Source organism: Mycteria americana, chromosome 1 (assembly GCF_035582795.1).
Source record: "Mycteria americana isolate JAX WOST 10 ecotype Jacksonville Zoo and Gardens chromosome 1, USCA_MyAme_1.0, whole genome shotgun sequence".
Lineage (NCBI taxonomy): Eukaryota > Metazoa > Chordata > Aves > Ciconiiformes > Ciconiidae > Mycteria > Mycteria americana.
In genome coordinates this window covers 41,724,141-41,739,884 of record NC_134365.1, presented here as the reverse complement: position 1 = coordinate 41,739,884, position 15,744 = coordinate 41,724,141, and the positions used below count along the sequence as shown (strand labels likewise).

The following is a 15,744-nucleotide window of genomic DNA, read 5'->3' as shown; positions in this document are numbered from 1 at the left end:
AATTTGAATTAATTTTGAAAGCTGCTGCCAAATGCTTTATTAAAATCCAAATAAATGATAGCTACTGCTCTGAATTAATCCAATAAATTTGCAATTCTATCAAAAAAGCAATCATCGAGTTTGTCTTGCAAGATCTGTACTTGGTAAATTCACACTACTTAATGCTGTTGCTTTCATTATCCTCCAGAAGTCCAGAAATGTCTTTTTTCCCCAACACTTCTTCTTTAGCACCTTAATGATCAAAGTTAGACTTATTAAAGGGCAATACTCTGGCTGCCTAAGTATACATAATCATTGTGTGTTACCACCTTCAATTTTCTGAAGCCCAGTCGTAGGTAATAATTGTTTTTATCTATTCCTCCATTTCTATTCTGCCATTTGCCTACTATGTTTCTAATAATGGTTTGAAATGTGTGTAGGGGCTGTGAAGCCTAAAGCTGCTTCTTGCTTGGTCAAAGGAAATTGTTCATCTTTATACATAATTTCCAGATTATTGACACTGTACTGTACTGTTCCACTTCCATACTTCTCTCTCAGTGTCTTTCTTCACTCAGTTGTCTGGTGCTCTTTTCTTGCCCCAGATTAAAGTGGTATGTTAATCCATTTCAGTCCAATGCCTTTATCCTAGGCCATGAGCACTTTTGTTATTTTTTTATATTCCTACAACCTACTTTTTTTTTTTGCTACAGCCGCCTTGTTCATAACTTATTGCCAGTTGCCTTCACTGTGAAGAAAATCATTGCACCACCTTATGTTTGCCACTACAATGCTTAGATACTACTTCTGTTTTTATAATGTAAGACATTACAGACTGAAAAGACTCAGACAATATAAAGGATTTTCTATATCAGACAACATCTCCCCTACCATGGCATCAAAGAGTCAGGAAGAAATTGTATTATTCATGAATAAAACAAACTAGAGCCTTGCTCAGAGAATGCATCTGCTCCTCTGCCCTTGGAATGCTTCAGGAGCTATGCTAGTTTTAGCCAAAAGCACTACTCTGTGTCTGTTCTTGAGTAATGTCATCAGGAAACGGTCAAACCCTAAATACTAATTAAGTGAACAAAAGCTAATATCCCACATATGGTGTGGGAAAAAAAAATCTGGGTTTATATCAGGACGTAAGAAAGAATCCATTTATCAACTTTGAAGCAATTACCTGCTAGCAGGGGATTGTCACCTGTCAGAACAGACAGTGTATATCCTCATATGTATTTTGACCAGGATATATTGCTTCCCATCTAACACAAGTGACAGAGGTCTATGAAAAAAAAAGCCCAACTGATCTCCCTTGGTTTGATGGTTACTTTTTAACATTCATGTTCTGACCAGCTCCCTGAGTTGGGCTTCAATAACTAATTTCATTTACAGTAAATGGAGTCAGTTTTTCCAAGGAGTTCATCACCCACTTCAGGTTATGCCTTAAAGTTTCCTATGTACATTATCCTACTACTGAAATTCATTATATTCACCTTTTCTATCCACCTTACTGCATTAGTTGCATATTTTATGATGTGATTTATTGTTTTTTTTCTCCATGTTGACGAAGGGATCCTTGATAACTAGCTCAGATGCAGACATCTATCTAGTAGACAACCAAACTTAGCAAATCCGACACACGTTGTAGGAACCAGGCTCTCTGGAAGTAGTGTACTGCACTGCTTTATCTCAGCTGTTCAAATCTCTCTAGCTCTGCTAAAATAGGACTGGATAGTACATTAATTGAATCATTACTACCAGGACACATGGAAGTCCCAGTCCTGCTGTGCCTTCAGACCAGTGGACACAATTCTTCTGTTACCTACTCTGATACAAATTAGAAGTTGCTAGCACAATGTAGAGAAAGTGGGTATACTTACTTATTAGGAAGACAAACTCTATTTTGCCCTGCTGAAAGTGAGTCAGCTCTGTTTATTCGAGTTTATCCACTTGTCTATACATGCCTGCACTTAACCTGCTGAAGTTTGTAGAGTCAGTTCTCATTACATGTTTCCTTTAATCCCTTGGTTTTAGCAAATCTCATTATTTGCTTCAGTTTTTCAAACATAGCGCAATTAGCATTTTGTGCCTTTATGCCCTGTCCTGTTTGTATCTGGTCAGCAGAAGATGTAAGTTTAACATATGTCGGAAGGAAGTAGTAGACTTCTGTCCCTTTATGGCCTAAACAAATCACTTAGACACTTAAAATGTGTAGCACCATTTTATATCCTATTACAAAGTACAATTGCCGAACAGAAATGAAATGCTTTTAAAATTGTGATTGCAATTGCATACCTAACTTTAAACCTTTGACCTTCTTTTTCCCATTTATTATATGTGTAATTTTGAGTACTTAGCCTCCATAGAAATTCCATGCAGCTATATCAATCAAATATTTGCCCATTTTAATCTAGTGTCATACTGTGCACACAAAAATAGTCAAATGCAAACTCCATATATGCCTTTGAAATTTTGGTATTGGGCAAGGTCACAAAATAATGAATTATGTAGAGACAGATGCAGAGACAGTTTTTATGAACTATGATCCTGGTACTTTGTCTTCAGTTTTTTTATTCAGCTGACTATTTTTCCCAGACTGAACTATGAGTTACTGAAAAATACCTTCAGTGATAAGGAGATTTAAACAGAACAAAAAAATTCCTGAGTCAACCATTTATCTGCTACTGAATTCTGTGAACTAATCTTAGTTCAAGCAAGAGCTCCCCTAAGCAGTTCATATATTTTAATATGGTACAAGTACTCTGTATACATGGTACAGCTTATGGCTTGCACTGTTTTAAAACTAAAGGGAAAAGCCTGCAGTTGCATAGCACACCGGGTGAAATCCTAACCGAGGCTCCCAGCCCACCAGCCACAATAAGGCACTAACGAAGTCTTCATCTTTTACTGCTTCTCAAACCCACCACATTTAGTGGTGACCATCACGCAGTGTTTATCTTAAGCAGAAATAACTTGTCTTACAGTTGTTGGTAACTACAGGAAGAATGTTCTAAAATGCTTGTGTTTCGTTAATCTTATGACATTGGTCAGTGAAGACTTTTTAACATAAAAACTTGAGCTCTCTCCTATCACACTGGTTCCGCTGGAGATTATTGTAACTGCTTGGCATTGAGTTAAACTTGTTGATGTGAAATAACCCTCTGTACGTATTTTTTTCAGTCTTTTAATTCAGCATTTAGCCCGAAGTGCCTTCTGTGTAGGCTTTTCTCAGAGCTGCAGTTCCGGTTCTTGCTTGTGTCTTGGCTTTTAGTTCATTTGCTCCAGCTTCTTTGGTTGGGGTTTTGCTCTACTTGTCCTTTACAGCTGCACAAATCTTCAGAAAAGAATCAAGAAAGACCCCCTTCTCCCTCCCCAAAGTGCCTCTGCTTTCCAAGCTGACGTGTTCTCCTTTGGAGTAACTTATCTGCCTTGGGATTACTTCCCTGCTTGGGTTAACTTGCTTTTGATATCAACCACCCAAAATGTTATAAGCACTTTGAAAGGGACAGAACTGCTCCGATTTCCACTTGTCCATATGGAAATACATGCTGATTTTGTGTTAAGACTTCTGTTATGACACCATTACTCTAACCTCCATAGAAATGTCTTTGAAATGTGTCAATCAGCTAAGCAACTGAGTGGGATGGGAAAACATGTGTTACATCCATGATTGTAGAGTGGAAACAATATACACTTTTGGTATCAACTATAAATAGTTAATGGATCTAAAAGTGCATCTCTGAAAATAATACCGTTTATTAAAATCATATTTGTGAGCTATTTCATCTTTTTAAAGGATGCATTCACATTTGTGCTTGTGCTTATTGCAACCTTTTGACAGTTTTATTGTTGAAAAGTTCAAGGTACATCTCATAATTGTACCAGGAACATGCATTTATCACTGGCAACAGTTCTGTGCCACATGAAATGAATTACTGTAATAGACATGTCATGTAATAGCATCTCATTATCCTCCCCCTCTTCCTCCTCTTTCTTTTTCTTAACCTTCTGCAATGAGCAGGTCAAAAATGATGGCAAGTATAACAGACAAAAGTGATTCCTGAGTAAGTTCAAGAAGCAAAAAGATATTTGCTAAAAGTAATGCTGTAGCAGTACAGTGAGTAGTTAACATCGTGTTAATACACTGCAAAATGAAAGCGCTATACTAGGGCTTGAGCCCTAATGCTGCTGCTTAGGCCCTAGCAGTTTAGCAGATAGTGAGGCACCTCGGTGGGTCAGGAGCAGGTTGGTTAGCACCGTGGAAGATCAAGGCCACTTAGATCCTTCTGCCCTGGTTTCTTTATTGCAGCCCTCTAACTACCGCTGAGAGGCAAGGTCATACAAAGGCAAAACCGTACAAAATACACCGAGGCTTTCCCTGCTGTTCCTACAGCTGCTGTGGCCTGAGAAGAGCAGCATACCCACGACAGAAAGGGGAGGAGGTGACGCATGGGAAGCGTACCTAAGGATCAAGTCTCGCCATGGCCCTGCTGAGCAGTTCTCATTCAGCCTTGCACCATTAGTTCAAATTCTAATGGGCTGACTTAGGACAAATTGGCACAGACATACAGGACAGTATGGGCTACATTCAGTACAGAGGAGTTTCTGTCATTTGCCCCAGGATGCAAACAACAATCACTAGTAGGGTGCCTCCTTTTAACCATTCAGCAATTTCTGTTTACTTTTAATTAGATTTTGGCCACAGTAGATGTGGCTGCTAACTCAAAGACTAAGTCTCAACATAATGAGGTTTTAATTTCCCGAGCACGTCCTCATTATTTCACATCATTTCAGCCTTACCTTCATTACACTTTTCTGACAACTATCTTTGTGCTCATTTTCCCATCCCAGCCATAATACAACCTTGGCCATCAAGTATGTCGTTCTCAGTACCGTTTCTCTAACGTGGGATTTATGTGCTTGGTTCTCAGAAAAGCCAGGACTATCACCAGCTCACTGAATTGTTCCTCTCCACTCCCAAGGCCTTGGTCCTGCTCATTTGCAGTATGCAGAAGTCAAGAGACCTTTGATAGCACCGGGACTCTGCACGGTGGCATCTATGCAGAACATGCAGCTTAAAGGAAGCTAGATAATTTTTGCTAGGAACAGGAGGAAGCAGGGAATTAGTCAGCAAAACCTGATTTTTCATTATTAAGATAGCAAATACCCCTAAGTCAATTTACAAACCAAAGGCTCTAACTTCTCTCCCTCCTACTCCCTCCAGCTCAGCTGCAGAGCTTTCAAAGCAAATGGGTGCCTTTAAAGTTCTGCTCTTACTGAAGACAGTGAGCTGAGAGCAAATAAACAACTCTTCATTTGGTCTTGTATGAAAACGTTCAACTTGAAAGCAGCTCAGCCACCAACTGAAGTGCTGCTGATTGCAGTGGCTGCGCTGGGGAAGAAACAAGCATGGTTTTTTGGATGTTTCATTAGGAGATGTGCTGCCAGTGGGATTGCAGAGAGAAATGCCATTTCTCCCTCCTCACATCCTGCCTCCTCTCCCAGGGATGCTTCCAAGGTGGCCGTGCACTTTGTCTCGGCTGTCTCAACGCTCCCGGAGAGGTATACGCAGTAGATAAGGGAGGACAAGGACCCTTTTGGGGACAATATATCCTAGCTTTTCATAGTTCATCCTACATACCAGTATCTCCTCTTAATGTGAAAGCTCTCTGCTGGCCCCCAAGCCACCTCCTTGGGCCTCCTGAACTCCTGCTCCAGACATGAACTCAGGAAAAAGAGGTATGAGGGGTATGACTCCATACTCTACTGACACGTGCATATAGGATGTCAAAATTCTAGCCCCAGGATAATACAGTGAAGTGTTTAATGGTAGGATACTATAAACATACTCATTTACTCCCCAGTTCTGCTTACCTGTGCTCAAAGCATCAATGCTGCCTGTTGTGGTCTGCAGAATCAGGACCTTAAAAATTCCCTTCTGCTTTTCAGTAGACTAAGATGTGCAGTACAGAAGACAACATCTTTATTGTTAAAGAAAAAAAGACATTCTGGCATTGAAAGGTATATTTTGAAAAATACAGGGTTGGCTTTTACTCCCAGTGATGTCAATGTCAAAGCTCCAATTGACTTCAGTAGGAACATGATTGTATCCAATGGGTAAATAATTGCACACATTTCACATCTCATTGTTACTGAAAACTGTCCTTCAAAAAAGGAAAATAATAGCCTGGATTCAAGGACTCTATTAAAAAGTCATTTGAACTGCATTCCAGTTGAAATCACTTTTACCAATGAAAAGATCTTTTTTGCTTATTCAAAATTCACATAATTAGAAAAGCACAAAAGACAGACTTTGCTCTCTATTCCAGTCTCAGTCCTGTTAAGTCTTGGAGCGCTTATGAGTACTTCCAAGCCCAAATTTTGTACTTTCTGTGGATCTCTGCTTTTTACTAGTACCAGCATTTTAATGTGTTTTAAAAAATTCCTCACGTCAAAAAATACTTTTTCTTGCATGTTTTTCATTGTAAAACCTCAGTGTACCTATGCAGCACTATTAAACTGTTATCTCAGCTGAAATGGGAACATAATCAAAAGGCTGGATATTATTTATCTTAGCCATGTTTCCACGTCAGAAAATTAAGACAGTGATGAATTACACATTACTATACAAAATTTTATTATCAGAGACAAAATTCAAATTTGTTCTGCTTAAAATACAGAAGATAAAGTTTCTCATTTAAAAAAAAAAATCCATTTAGTCAGTCCTTAGTTAGAGTGGAATAAAAATTTTATGTTGAACACATAGTGGTCCCGTATTTATGGAGTCATTTTTAATGGCATATCATAGAAAAACACTTTTCTGGTAAACTGTAACAGAAATTCATATATTTTATTTGGCTATTGGTTTAAAATGCTGATTAATTCTATATTCATTAATTAACATTGTAAGAATAATTCTGCTTTTATTCCCAAAGCCTAGGATGCTTCAAACAATAAATGAAAAACCTTGTTAAATTTGGCATTTTTAGATATACTGAGAATCAGTTAGTATCTCCCCTCTATAGGCAAAGTATATGCTTTCCTATAAAAAAGAAAAGAGAGAAGAGCAGTTGGCTCTATATAAAGTAAGTTGTGATTTTAAATTCAGCAAAAACACAACACCATATCCTGCACCTGAAACCTGTGCAGAAACAGTTTTCAACCTAAATCACTTTCCAGAAAGACTGTTTCAGCCATAGGCGTGATTTGATACATTAATTTGAAGCACGTGATTAATCCCACACAAATCAGTGGGACTGCCTCCATGCCTATATATGTCGTTGAGTAGCGGTCAACACAGCCTCACATCCTGCCTATGTCCAACTGCTTTGCTGAGTTGAAACTTTTGAGTAAGATCTATAAATACAAATAACCAATGAAAGCTTTGTCAATGCAAAATGTCCAGAATTAGAAGCTATACATGCATGTATATATGGTATATAGAGAGAGAACTGTGACATTATGCAACGATCTGTATTTCCTTCAAATGAAAATGGCATTCTGATCTTGCAAACACTCGTTTGTGTGAAACCATTGGTGAACTGTACCTAAACTGAGCCAGCTCCACCTCTTACTTGACAAAGAACTGAATTCCAAAGAGTACAGATTTGAGAAGTGATGGAAAAATATGTTCTTCTAATTACAGTATTCAGAATTAATCTAAGGCTGAGACAGAATTAATAGAGGGACTCATCCATTATAACCAGCATTAATAGCTGCAGGACTTCTTCTTTCTTCTTAAGGTGTCAAAAGATCTTACATGTGGAGTCTCTTGGGAAAATAATGCAATTTATTATCAAGCCTTTATTTTCAATAGTATGATCCATTTATGTCATTGACGCATGGGTAGTGGAATAGATCATTAGTTTTCAGGGAACTGGTTTATGTTTATCTTCTGCAAAAATAGAGCAACTGAACACCTTTCAGTAAAACATCAGAGAGGGAGCTACAATCTCTGTTTTTATAAGGCTATACGTCTCACCCACACCAAAGCCTATTGTCCCTCAAACATAAAAACAACATAGCAAAATTACATTTACACATATAATAAAGCTGTCTTTGTACAGGGTAGTTATACAGTAATTACAATGATGTTTCCATTAGAAACTGTCAGAATACTTTTTTTCACAGAGTGTCTAAGTCCAGGGAAGTCCATCTCTGCTGAAATCTACTGTTTGCAGGAAAAAGAGAGGAGAGTAGCCACAGTCTTCACAGTACGGTATTCTGCAGTTCTCCAAACATATCATAAAGCTTTATCACATTTGAACCGATTGCAAAGTATTATTCTAACAAAAAGCAAAAGGAAAACAAAAAGCATTTGTCATCCAATATGTGCTACCGAAACATAGATACAAATAGGCGAAACATCCTGTACACCAGCCCAGCCATCACCTCAGGGGGCTGTTTTGAAAGCAATGGGTTAGATCCTCAGCTGCAATTCACATCAGCACTTCAACGGATCTACCTCACCGTGCACCAACGGAGGATCTGCGGCCACACACGTGTCGTCAGTTTGGCTACAGGTTATTTTGAAATTACAGAAATGAACGTATTAAGTGGACTGAAACATATCGCAGAGAACTGAGACTGCGTCTTGGCTCTTGGCCTCGTCCGTTGTACCAAGGCTATCCTTATCAGGCAAATCCAAGCGATGCTGTCCAGGAAACGTTGGGGCACTCTGGCTAAAGCCTCCTGGCTCGTGACTGCCTGCTGCAGCACAGTCCCCTCTGCTCTCACAACGCTGCCCATCTCTATGTTCTCTACCAACGTCTCTTTGATACCCTTAGGAAACAGCGCACGTAAAACAAGCAAAGCATTCAGAAATGCTGCTTGGCAAAGTCGCGCTTACTTCACTAGCTACAAATCAGCCAAATATAAATGCAATTTTTCTGGGAAAGGACACTGGGTCTGACCCACAGCACTTGCTCTTGTGGATGATTCTCCATAAACACACCTCAATGAAACCAGCTCCACGCCTGTTTTATAAAATCCAACCTAAAATGCATTATCATGTGGGGGTATTCTGAGGTCGAGCTACCTCCACTGTCAGCATAAAGACACAAGATGGAGCCAAGTTCAACCAGCTTCTTCGAAATATACTTGACTTTAAAATTCTGCTCCAACTAGGGCATGTGGCCTTACTTTAGTGAAAAATCCTTACACATAGCAATCCCTTTCTCCCCTTCCTTCTCATTGAAGACTAAATTACTCATATTAGCATGGACTACTTGCTCAAGTCAGAGTGGTGTCACTGGGTTTCAGTACTGGTTTTAAGATAGGCAGAAGCTTCCACAGTCACATGAGAAACAAAGTGGCCAATTTTTTACAGTTTTGTAAGCAAAAAGGGAACTGCACAGACACTAGTGCCATAGAGGTTTGCACAGGAATCTGAAATTTTTCATGGTATTACTACAGTGACTACTATTACTACTATTAATCATTTCAAACCCTTCGTTAGAAAAAGGCCCAAGAAACTCATGGCACATTTTCAACATTAACAAAAATACCATAAAGGAAAAGACTGTCTGTGTTCTTATGCACTGAAAAATCAAAATATTTTTTGACCATTTCAAATGACTTCTGAAGAACTTGTATTTTAATATTCTAGACCTTTACAAAGATTTCAGTCAAGAGTTGGTGCGACCACAGCTCAGGGATTTAGGTTTTTCTGTGCAACGCAGGCTCACTTTGTTTCCTGCCCGCACAATGCAATGACACTAATGTCTGAAGATCACTCACAACCCGTAACAGGCAAAGGGACCTTCTGTCCCTTCTGTCTAGCTGAGAGAAACTTGGATGGAGCCTCTCCGCACTTCAGTGGCTCCCAGCTGCCTTCCCGACCTGGGTGGGCTGGTGGCGGCGGCAGATGATGCAGCCAGCAGTTTTCAGACTGCTCCATCCAACGCTGGGCAAACAGCCCCTATTCAGGCTGCTCAGAAGCAGGACGGTCCTTTTACTCCTTCATGCTCATACCGACACTGTGGTGATAAATCCTGCTTAGGACAGGGAGCCTGATACGGTGAGTACTCATAACAGAAGTGGTGGTAAGTCGATTATATACATAAACAGTTTTCAAAGCCACATCCCTTTTCCTCAAAGAGAAAGTTGCACATTTGACTCAAAGTCTATTTTCATTGACTTCAGTATCAGCTATGATCATGTGCAAAACCAAAACCTTATTATGCAGGTATCTAAACAAAGGCACCCTCATCTGCAAATACTGGCTTCACTTTGTTCTATCCAAATAATCAGACTTACTGACATTTTATGGGAAAATTATCTCTACAGCAGATTTTTCACATGAATATATATATATATAAAATTTTCTTTTTTTATTCTTTACTACTAAGGATTTAATTGTATGGTTCAGGATCTTTCCTGTGAAAGCACCCTTCTGCATCAGTGGAGATATCTCCTTTGACACTCTAAAGCTCAGTGAAATATCCACAACAGTCCGAAAGCTACACAAAATTCATCTTCAGTTTCCAACACAGTATCAGAATTCTTGCCATATTCACTGAAAAGATCATCAAAGGTCACAAATTTGGATGTACTTAAGGACATATGAAGTTTTTTTCATCAAAATCAATGTCCAAGTACTCCCAGTAATAGCAGAAGTGACATTTCATTTCAGAAGAATGTTTTCACATTGTTCTGCTCTAGTCACAATTAGTAGCCCCTCTCATTTTAACAGCTCTTAGATGTGGATACATGAATAATTCTACCAGCTACAAAGTGATAGGCTGAGATTTTTGTAGTGGACAATGTTATAAAAATACAACAGGTATTTTTACAATAGGTATATTGTTATGCTGGCATAAAATCATGTCTATTCATATGTCTCCCTATATGATTTAGTAAGCCATATCAATTAATAACTGGACAGGATCCTGAGTCATACAAAGGCTGATTAGAGATACAGGCATCATCAAATCTCTATAAAATGACACCCAGGGCCTGGGTGAGGTCCACGTCCACACTGGATTCACATTTTGCAGCATCTCCTCTCACTAGAAAGGACAAAATTAAATCCTGGATTTGAAAATGCTGAAGTTTGGGGTATTTGGCTTCATAACACAATTGAAATTATAAAAATGGGGCCCATCTTTAGATAAGGACAAAGGAAGAAAAGGACTGGTAAAGGAGAAAGAAAATCAGTAAGATAAATAGATTTTTCTAAGCAGACTGTATTAGAGTTTTCCATGAGGTATCAACTATTCTTTAACACACAGCTGTGTGGAACTTCTTATTTTAAAAAGTTTCTAAAGACATATAATTAAATGCAGGGGGGTTGAATATTGTAGAAAACAGCTATAGTTTTGTTGGATTTAATCCATTTAAATTTAATCCTGATTCAGTGTGAAACAGCAAAATACAAAATATAAAAAAATAAAAGAATAGGGAATTATAATGGAAAGGCCAGCTCAACCTTAGCTATAGCAGTAATACCAACATTAGAATACAACAATTATAAGCAATACTTCAATAGGTATGTATAATAGATACATTTAGGGCTTGATATCTGTGGTAGACCAGTTGCTCAAGGCCACTAAAATATTAATTTACATCCAACACCAGCTAAATGTGCAAGAACTTCAATTCAAATGACCAACAGTGGAAATTTCTGTGCACTGTGCAGAATACACAGGCTGAAATAAACTTTTGACTTTGGAACATATTGTTAGCCTGCCCTTTATCAGTGGAAAGACCAGAAACTTCTATGTGCATCCTGGAGGTATGTGGTTTAATCTGTGGTGCTGAAAAAGAAAAGTCATCAAAGACAATCTTGAATAAAATTGCAAAGGGTCAGACCATTACGCACACTTCTTTTCTCCAAAATCCTCAAAGTAATTCACATTTGAGGGCTTGGTTTTCTCCACACTCTTTGGATATCATAATTTTGGCCTTCATTACAGGGTAGAGGTTATATTAAATAATATTTGGCTTGCTTTTTTATTATAACAAATCTGCATGTGATTTTGTTCAGTAGAAATTAAAAATGTGACGCTACATACTGGCATTGAGGTTGAGTTTGGTCAACCACATAAAATAATACTTTGCACTTTTAAATGCCTTTCATCAGAGGATATTCAAGTGCTTTGCTAACATTAGTCAAGCCTCACAACACCCCTGTGAGGTAGGTAAAATACATAGGAGAAGGAGGATTTCACTCAACTTGGACACGATAATGTCTCTGGGCATTAGGTTCACTAGCATTGCAACATAGCACGAAGGTTTAGGGCTTACTAGAAGGCAAAGAGTTAACAGTACAAGAGCACAGGAGTCCCTCCTCTTTTGGTTATATGTGGTCAAGCTAACATGTGGTGCTGCACAGCACCAAACAGTGGAGCAAATGCCCACACAAGGATTTCATGCACCCAGTCCACAAACAGCACCCTCTGCACAGTCAAAGACACAAAATGACAGGCTCAAGACAGGATCACAGCATCACAGAATGCTTTGGATTGGAAGGGACCTTTACAGGTCATCCAGTCCAACCCCCCTGCAAGAGCAGGGAGATGGGTACGACAGCTTAGTTATGGGATGTGCCTACCAGTTCTTGAGGAGCAGAGTACCATGGGAATGAGAGCCCAGAAAACAACACCATCTCCACACAACTCTCATAATATCTGAAGATGATTTGGTTTGGTTCTTTTTGCATTAATGGTTCAATTCACAGCTTACTGGGGATGAGCAACTGCTACTGTAAAGCACGTTGGTAACTTCCACACCCTGTGAAGGAAACAACCAGATAAAATGGTTGTGCTCTACTTTGGCTGGCCACATGTTCCCAACGTACAGGGCCATGATGTGGTCAGATGGTTGTGATAGGCTGGGATGGCATACAGAAACACTGTCATACATCTACATTCCCCCTCTGAAGCTGCTGCAATCTGCTTCCTGATAACTCCCTGTAGTTTTGTGGGTTTTTTTTCTCCATGGTGCAAACACGGGAGAGTATTTGGCCCCCATCAGTTTTATCCTCAACACTTAGCAACAATGGTGCAGATGGTCATTTTACAAGTAGCAGTTCCACTGTATCACTGATCTTTCAGGTTAAGGATTGAGAAAAAAGAAACAAACATATGATTAAGAAAAGCATCACTCATCTAGAACAGTCTATGTGAAATACAAGGAAACAGAAAGAAAATGTTCTCGGCATTAGCCAGTACAAATAAACACACACCCCACCCTCCCCTTTCTCCATATTTCACTTTTCTAAGTTGGCAGAAATTGTACATCCCCTATTTGCAAAAGTATTGCCCACATGGAGGATCTGACCTGTCTATCGTAATAAATTGCTACAGAGGCTGGTCTACCACATGCAAGACAGCCCTCTTGGTTAATTTTATGTCTTTGCATGCAAGGTATTCTCCCTGTTTGCTAATTTCCATTTGAATCCTATGTTTATTTATAATACTTGTGCACTATCAGCTGCATAACTTACTCCTGCACAGGTTGAGTGACCCATCGTGAATACCACTGCCTTGTAAAATTGCTGAGAAGAGGTGGTTCATGGATTCTGTGCAATCAATGCAAAGCTCCCCTCAAACACTGCGTACGTTCACAGCTAAAACTACACTGTTCCACTGATCAGCAGCAAATAAATGTATATAATTACAATCCATGGATGATGTCCTTCTCCCTCATTCTCATTTTCTCTCCCCCCCTCCTCCCTTCTCTCTCTTCTTGCTCTCTAAGCTGCTTATTTAAATATGGGAATATGGAGACTGCAGATACAACAACTGGCAACTCAAGAAATAAGCTGGCATCTCTGTAATCATTAAGAGACAATCTGAGTGGTAGACTAATTGGCAGCTAGTGGGAAAGCTGACTTTACATCTCATACTGCCCCGATTGGAAGCCTTCTGCGTTTCCTTTTCCTTCCTTTCCTTTTGTTCATTGCAACACTGATTGTCGTAGATAGTCTTTGTGCTTTGTATAATGCCCATCTTTGATGTAACTGGAACTCACATACAAAATGTGGCCGTTATACATAAGCATGCTAGAATACAGGCAGGGATGGTACAAGCATGCACAAAATAGTCTTTGAAGGGTTTTTTGTTTGTTTTTCTTCAACGTTTACATGCACCACTTAATATCATGTTTGGCTGTGTACACTGAGGACTGGATTTCACAAGTGTTCATGATCTCTTCTGAAAAGCTTCTTGACAATTTCACAAGAGTCCAGTGTAAAAAAAAAAAAAATCCCACAATTAAAAAAAAGGAAAAAAAACCTTCTCCCTGCAACCTGATCTTGTCTTCATGATTTTAATGTTGAACACTTCTAAAATGTCTCCTCTTCCTCTTGCAGAGCTTCTTGTTAAATGGTCGGCCGGAAAGACAGATTAGTGTGTCAAGGATTTTCTTAGCCACTGGAATAGTTCTTCCTTATAAAGCCTTTGCCACTGCACATTGGCTTCTACTGTTTCCACAGCGCGAGAGAAAGAGGCAGCAGCTCCCTCTTCATAACTCCTTATAAAGTTCTTTAGCTGGAAATGCAAGTAAACAGGTTAAATTTGCAGGAACTAAAGAAAGTAAACATTTCCAGCACACACAAACAAACAAGTCAGGCATTTAGGACAAACCTCCACGATCGCTGTGGAAGTAAATGTAGTATGGTGTAGAAAGATTTAATAGGAAATGTAATAAGACAGCAGACTGTCAATTATATGTGATGCAATTGCTTCAAACAGCACTGGAAGATATTGACATGTCAGTGCTGGATCACATTAATATCATTACCTCCTTCTCTCCTGTAGCCCAGCTGTCTGTGCAGTGCAGCAGCTGGGCTGCTCTAAACTTTTATTTCTACCTAAGAAACCAAACTGGGAGCATTGGAAATGCTTCTAATTCAGGTTTATATGTAAATATCAGCAGAAGGCAGCCCTGATGCCCTTTTATTTTATCAACCTTCATAATAAATTTATTTCATTTTGATTTGCAGAACCCTTTTGATGATATAATACGGGTTCATTGGTTAGAAAAGGAAGGGATGGTTACAGGGTGAAGAGAATGGCAAAATAGCAAGTGGGCACTCATTTGACGATCTTTGAATGCCTGAAACAGATTCCTTCCTTTATGAGAAATCTTTCATCTTTTTTCAGCAGACTGAAAAGGCCCCTGCTCTGTTCTTGCATATACTCAAATTACAGCACTATCACCTGGATTATTATAGCTGATGGCACTGGTGTGCTCTGAATTACTGTTCTTTTCAAGTGAGAACTGCAAGGCTGATCGGCACAGTAGGTTGCTGGTTATATTGACTTGTATAAAATTAAGTGGTTTTAGCAACACTTATTCATAACTAGTTATTTTTTGTTTCCTGGTGACACCAAATTCACCTTGTTTATTTAAATCTAACTTCCAACAACATCTCTTTGTGCATAGGCTCAAAACTGAAAAGGCTGATCCTGCAACTATCTCATTCCCATCACAGTTAAAAGCATGGGAGGGACCTGGAAACTATCTAAATCAGCCCTTACCTGATCTCTGTACTTTTTATACCAAAATGTTTACATGGCCAGTTTCTTTTAGGGGAAGTATAAACAAGCAGCCTGCCAATGCTATCATGGAGGTGGAAACTAAGAGTATAGAAGGCTTCCTTGTGCAGCGCAGATACCCAAATCTGGCCAGCACTGTCCTTCCCACCTGGGCAGCTTTGAGGAAACCAGCTGCAGCTCTTCCCTAAGTTCCTGAGGCCACTAGACTTGAGTGCAGATAAATGGCTGGACACAAAATATCATAGCGCAATCAGAGTTC

At 39.2% G+C, this 15,744-nt stretch overlaps 1 protein-coding gene across 2 annotated transcripts in view; it reads right to left on the bottom strand.

Moving 5' to 3' along the window:
• Positions 1-10,822: 10,822 nt before the first annotated feature.
• The window catches only part of TRHDE (thyrotropin releasing hormone degrading enzyme), a 223,227-nt gene continuing 218,305 nt past the window's right edge, over positions 10,823-15,744 (bottom strand). For both annotated transcript variants that reach the window (XM_075495695.1, XM_075495703.1), the window contains one exon: positions 10,823-14,474. In XM_075495695.1, the coding sequence (XP_075351810.1) occupies positions 14,331-14,474 (144 nt within the window). In that variant the 3' untranslated portion in view covers positions 10,823-14,330. The remainder of the gene's footprint in view (positions 14,475-15,744) is intronic.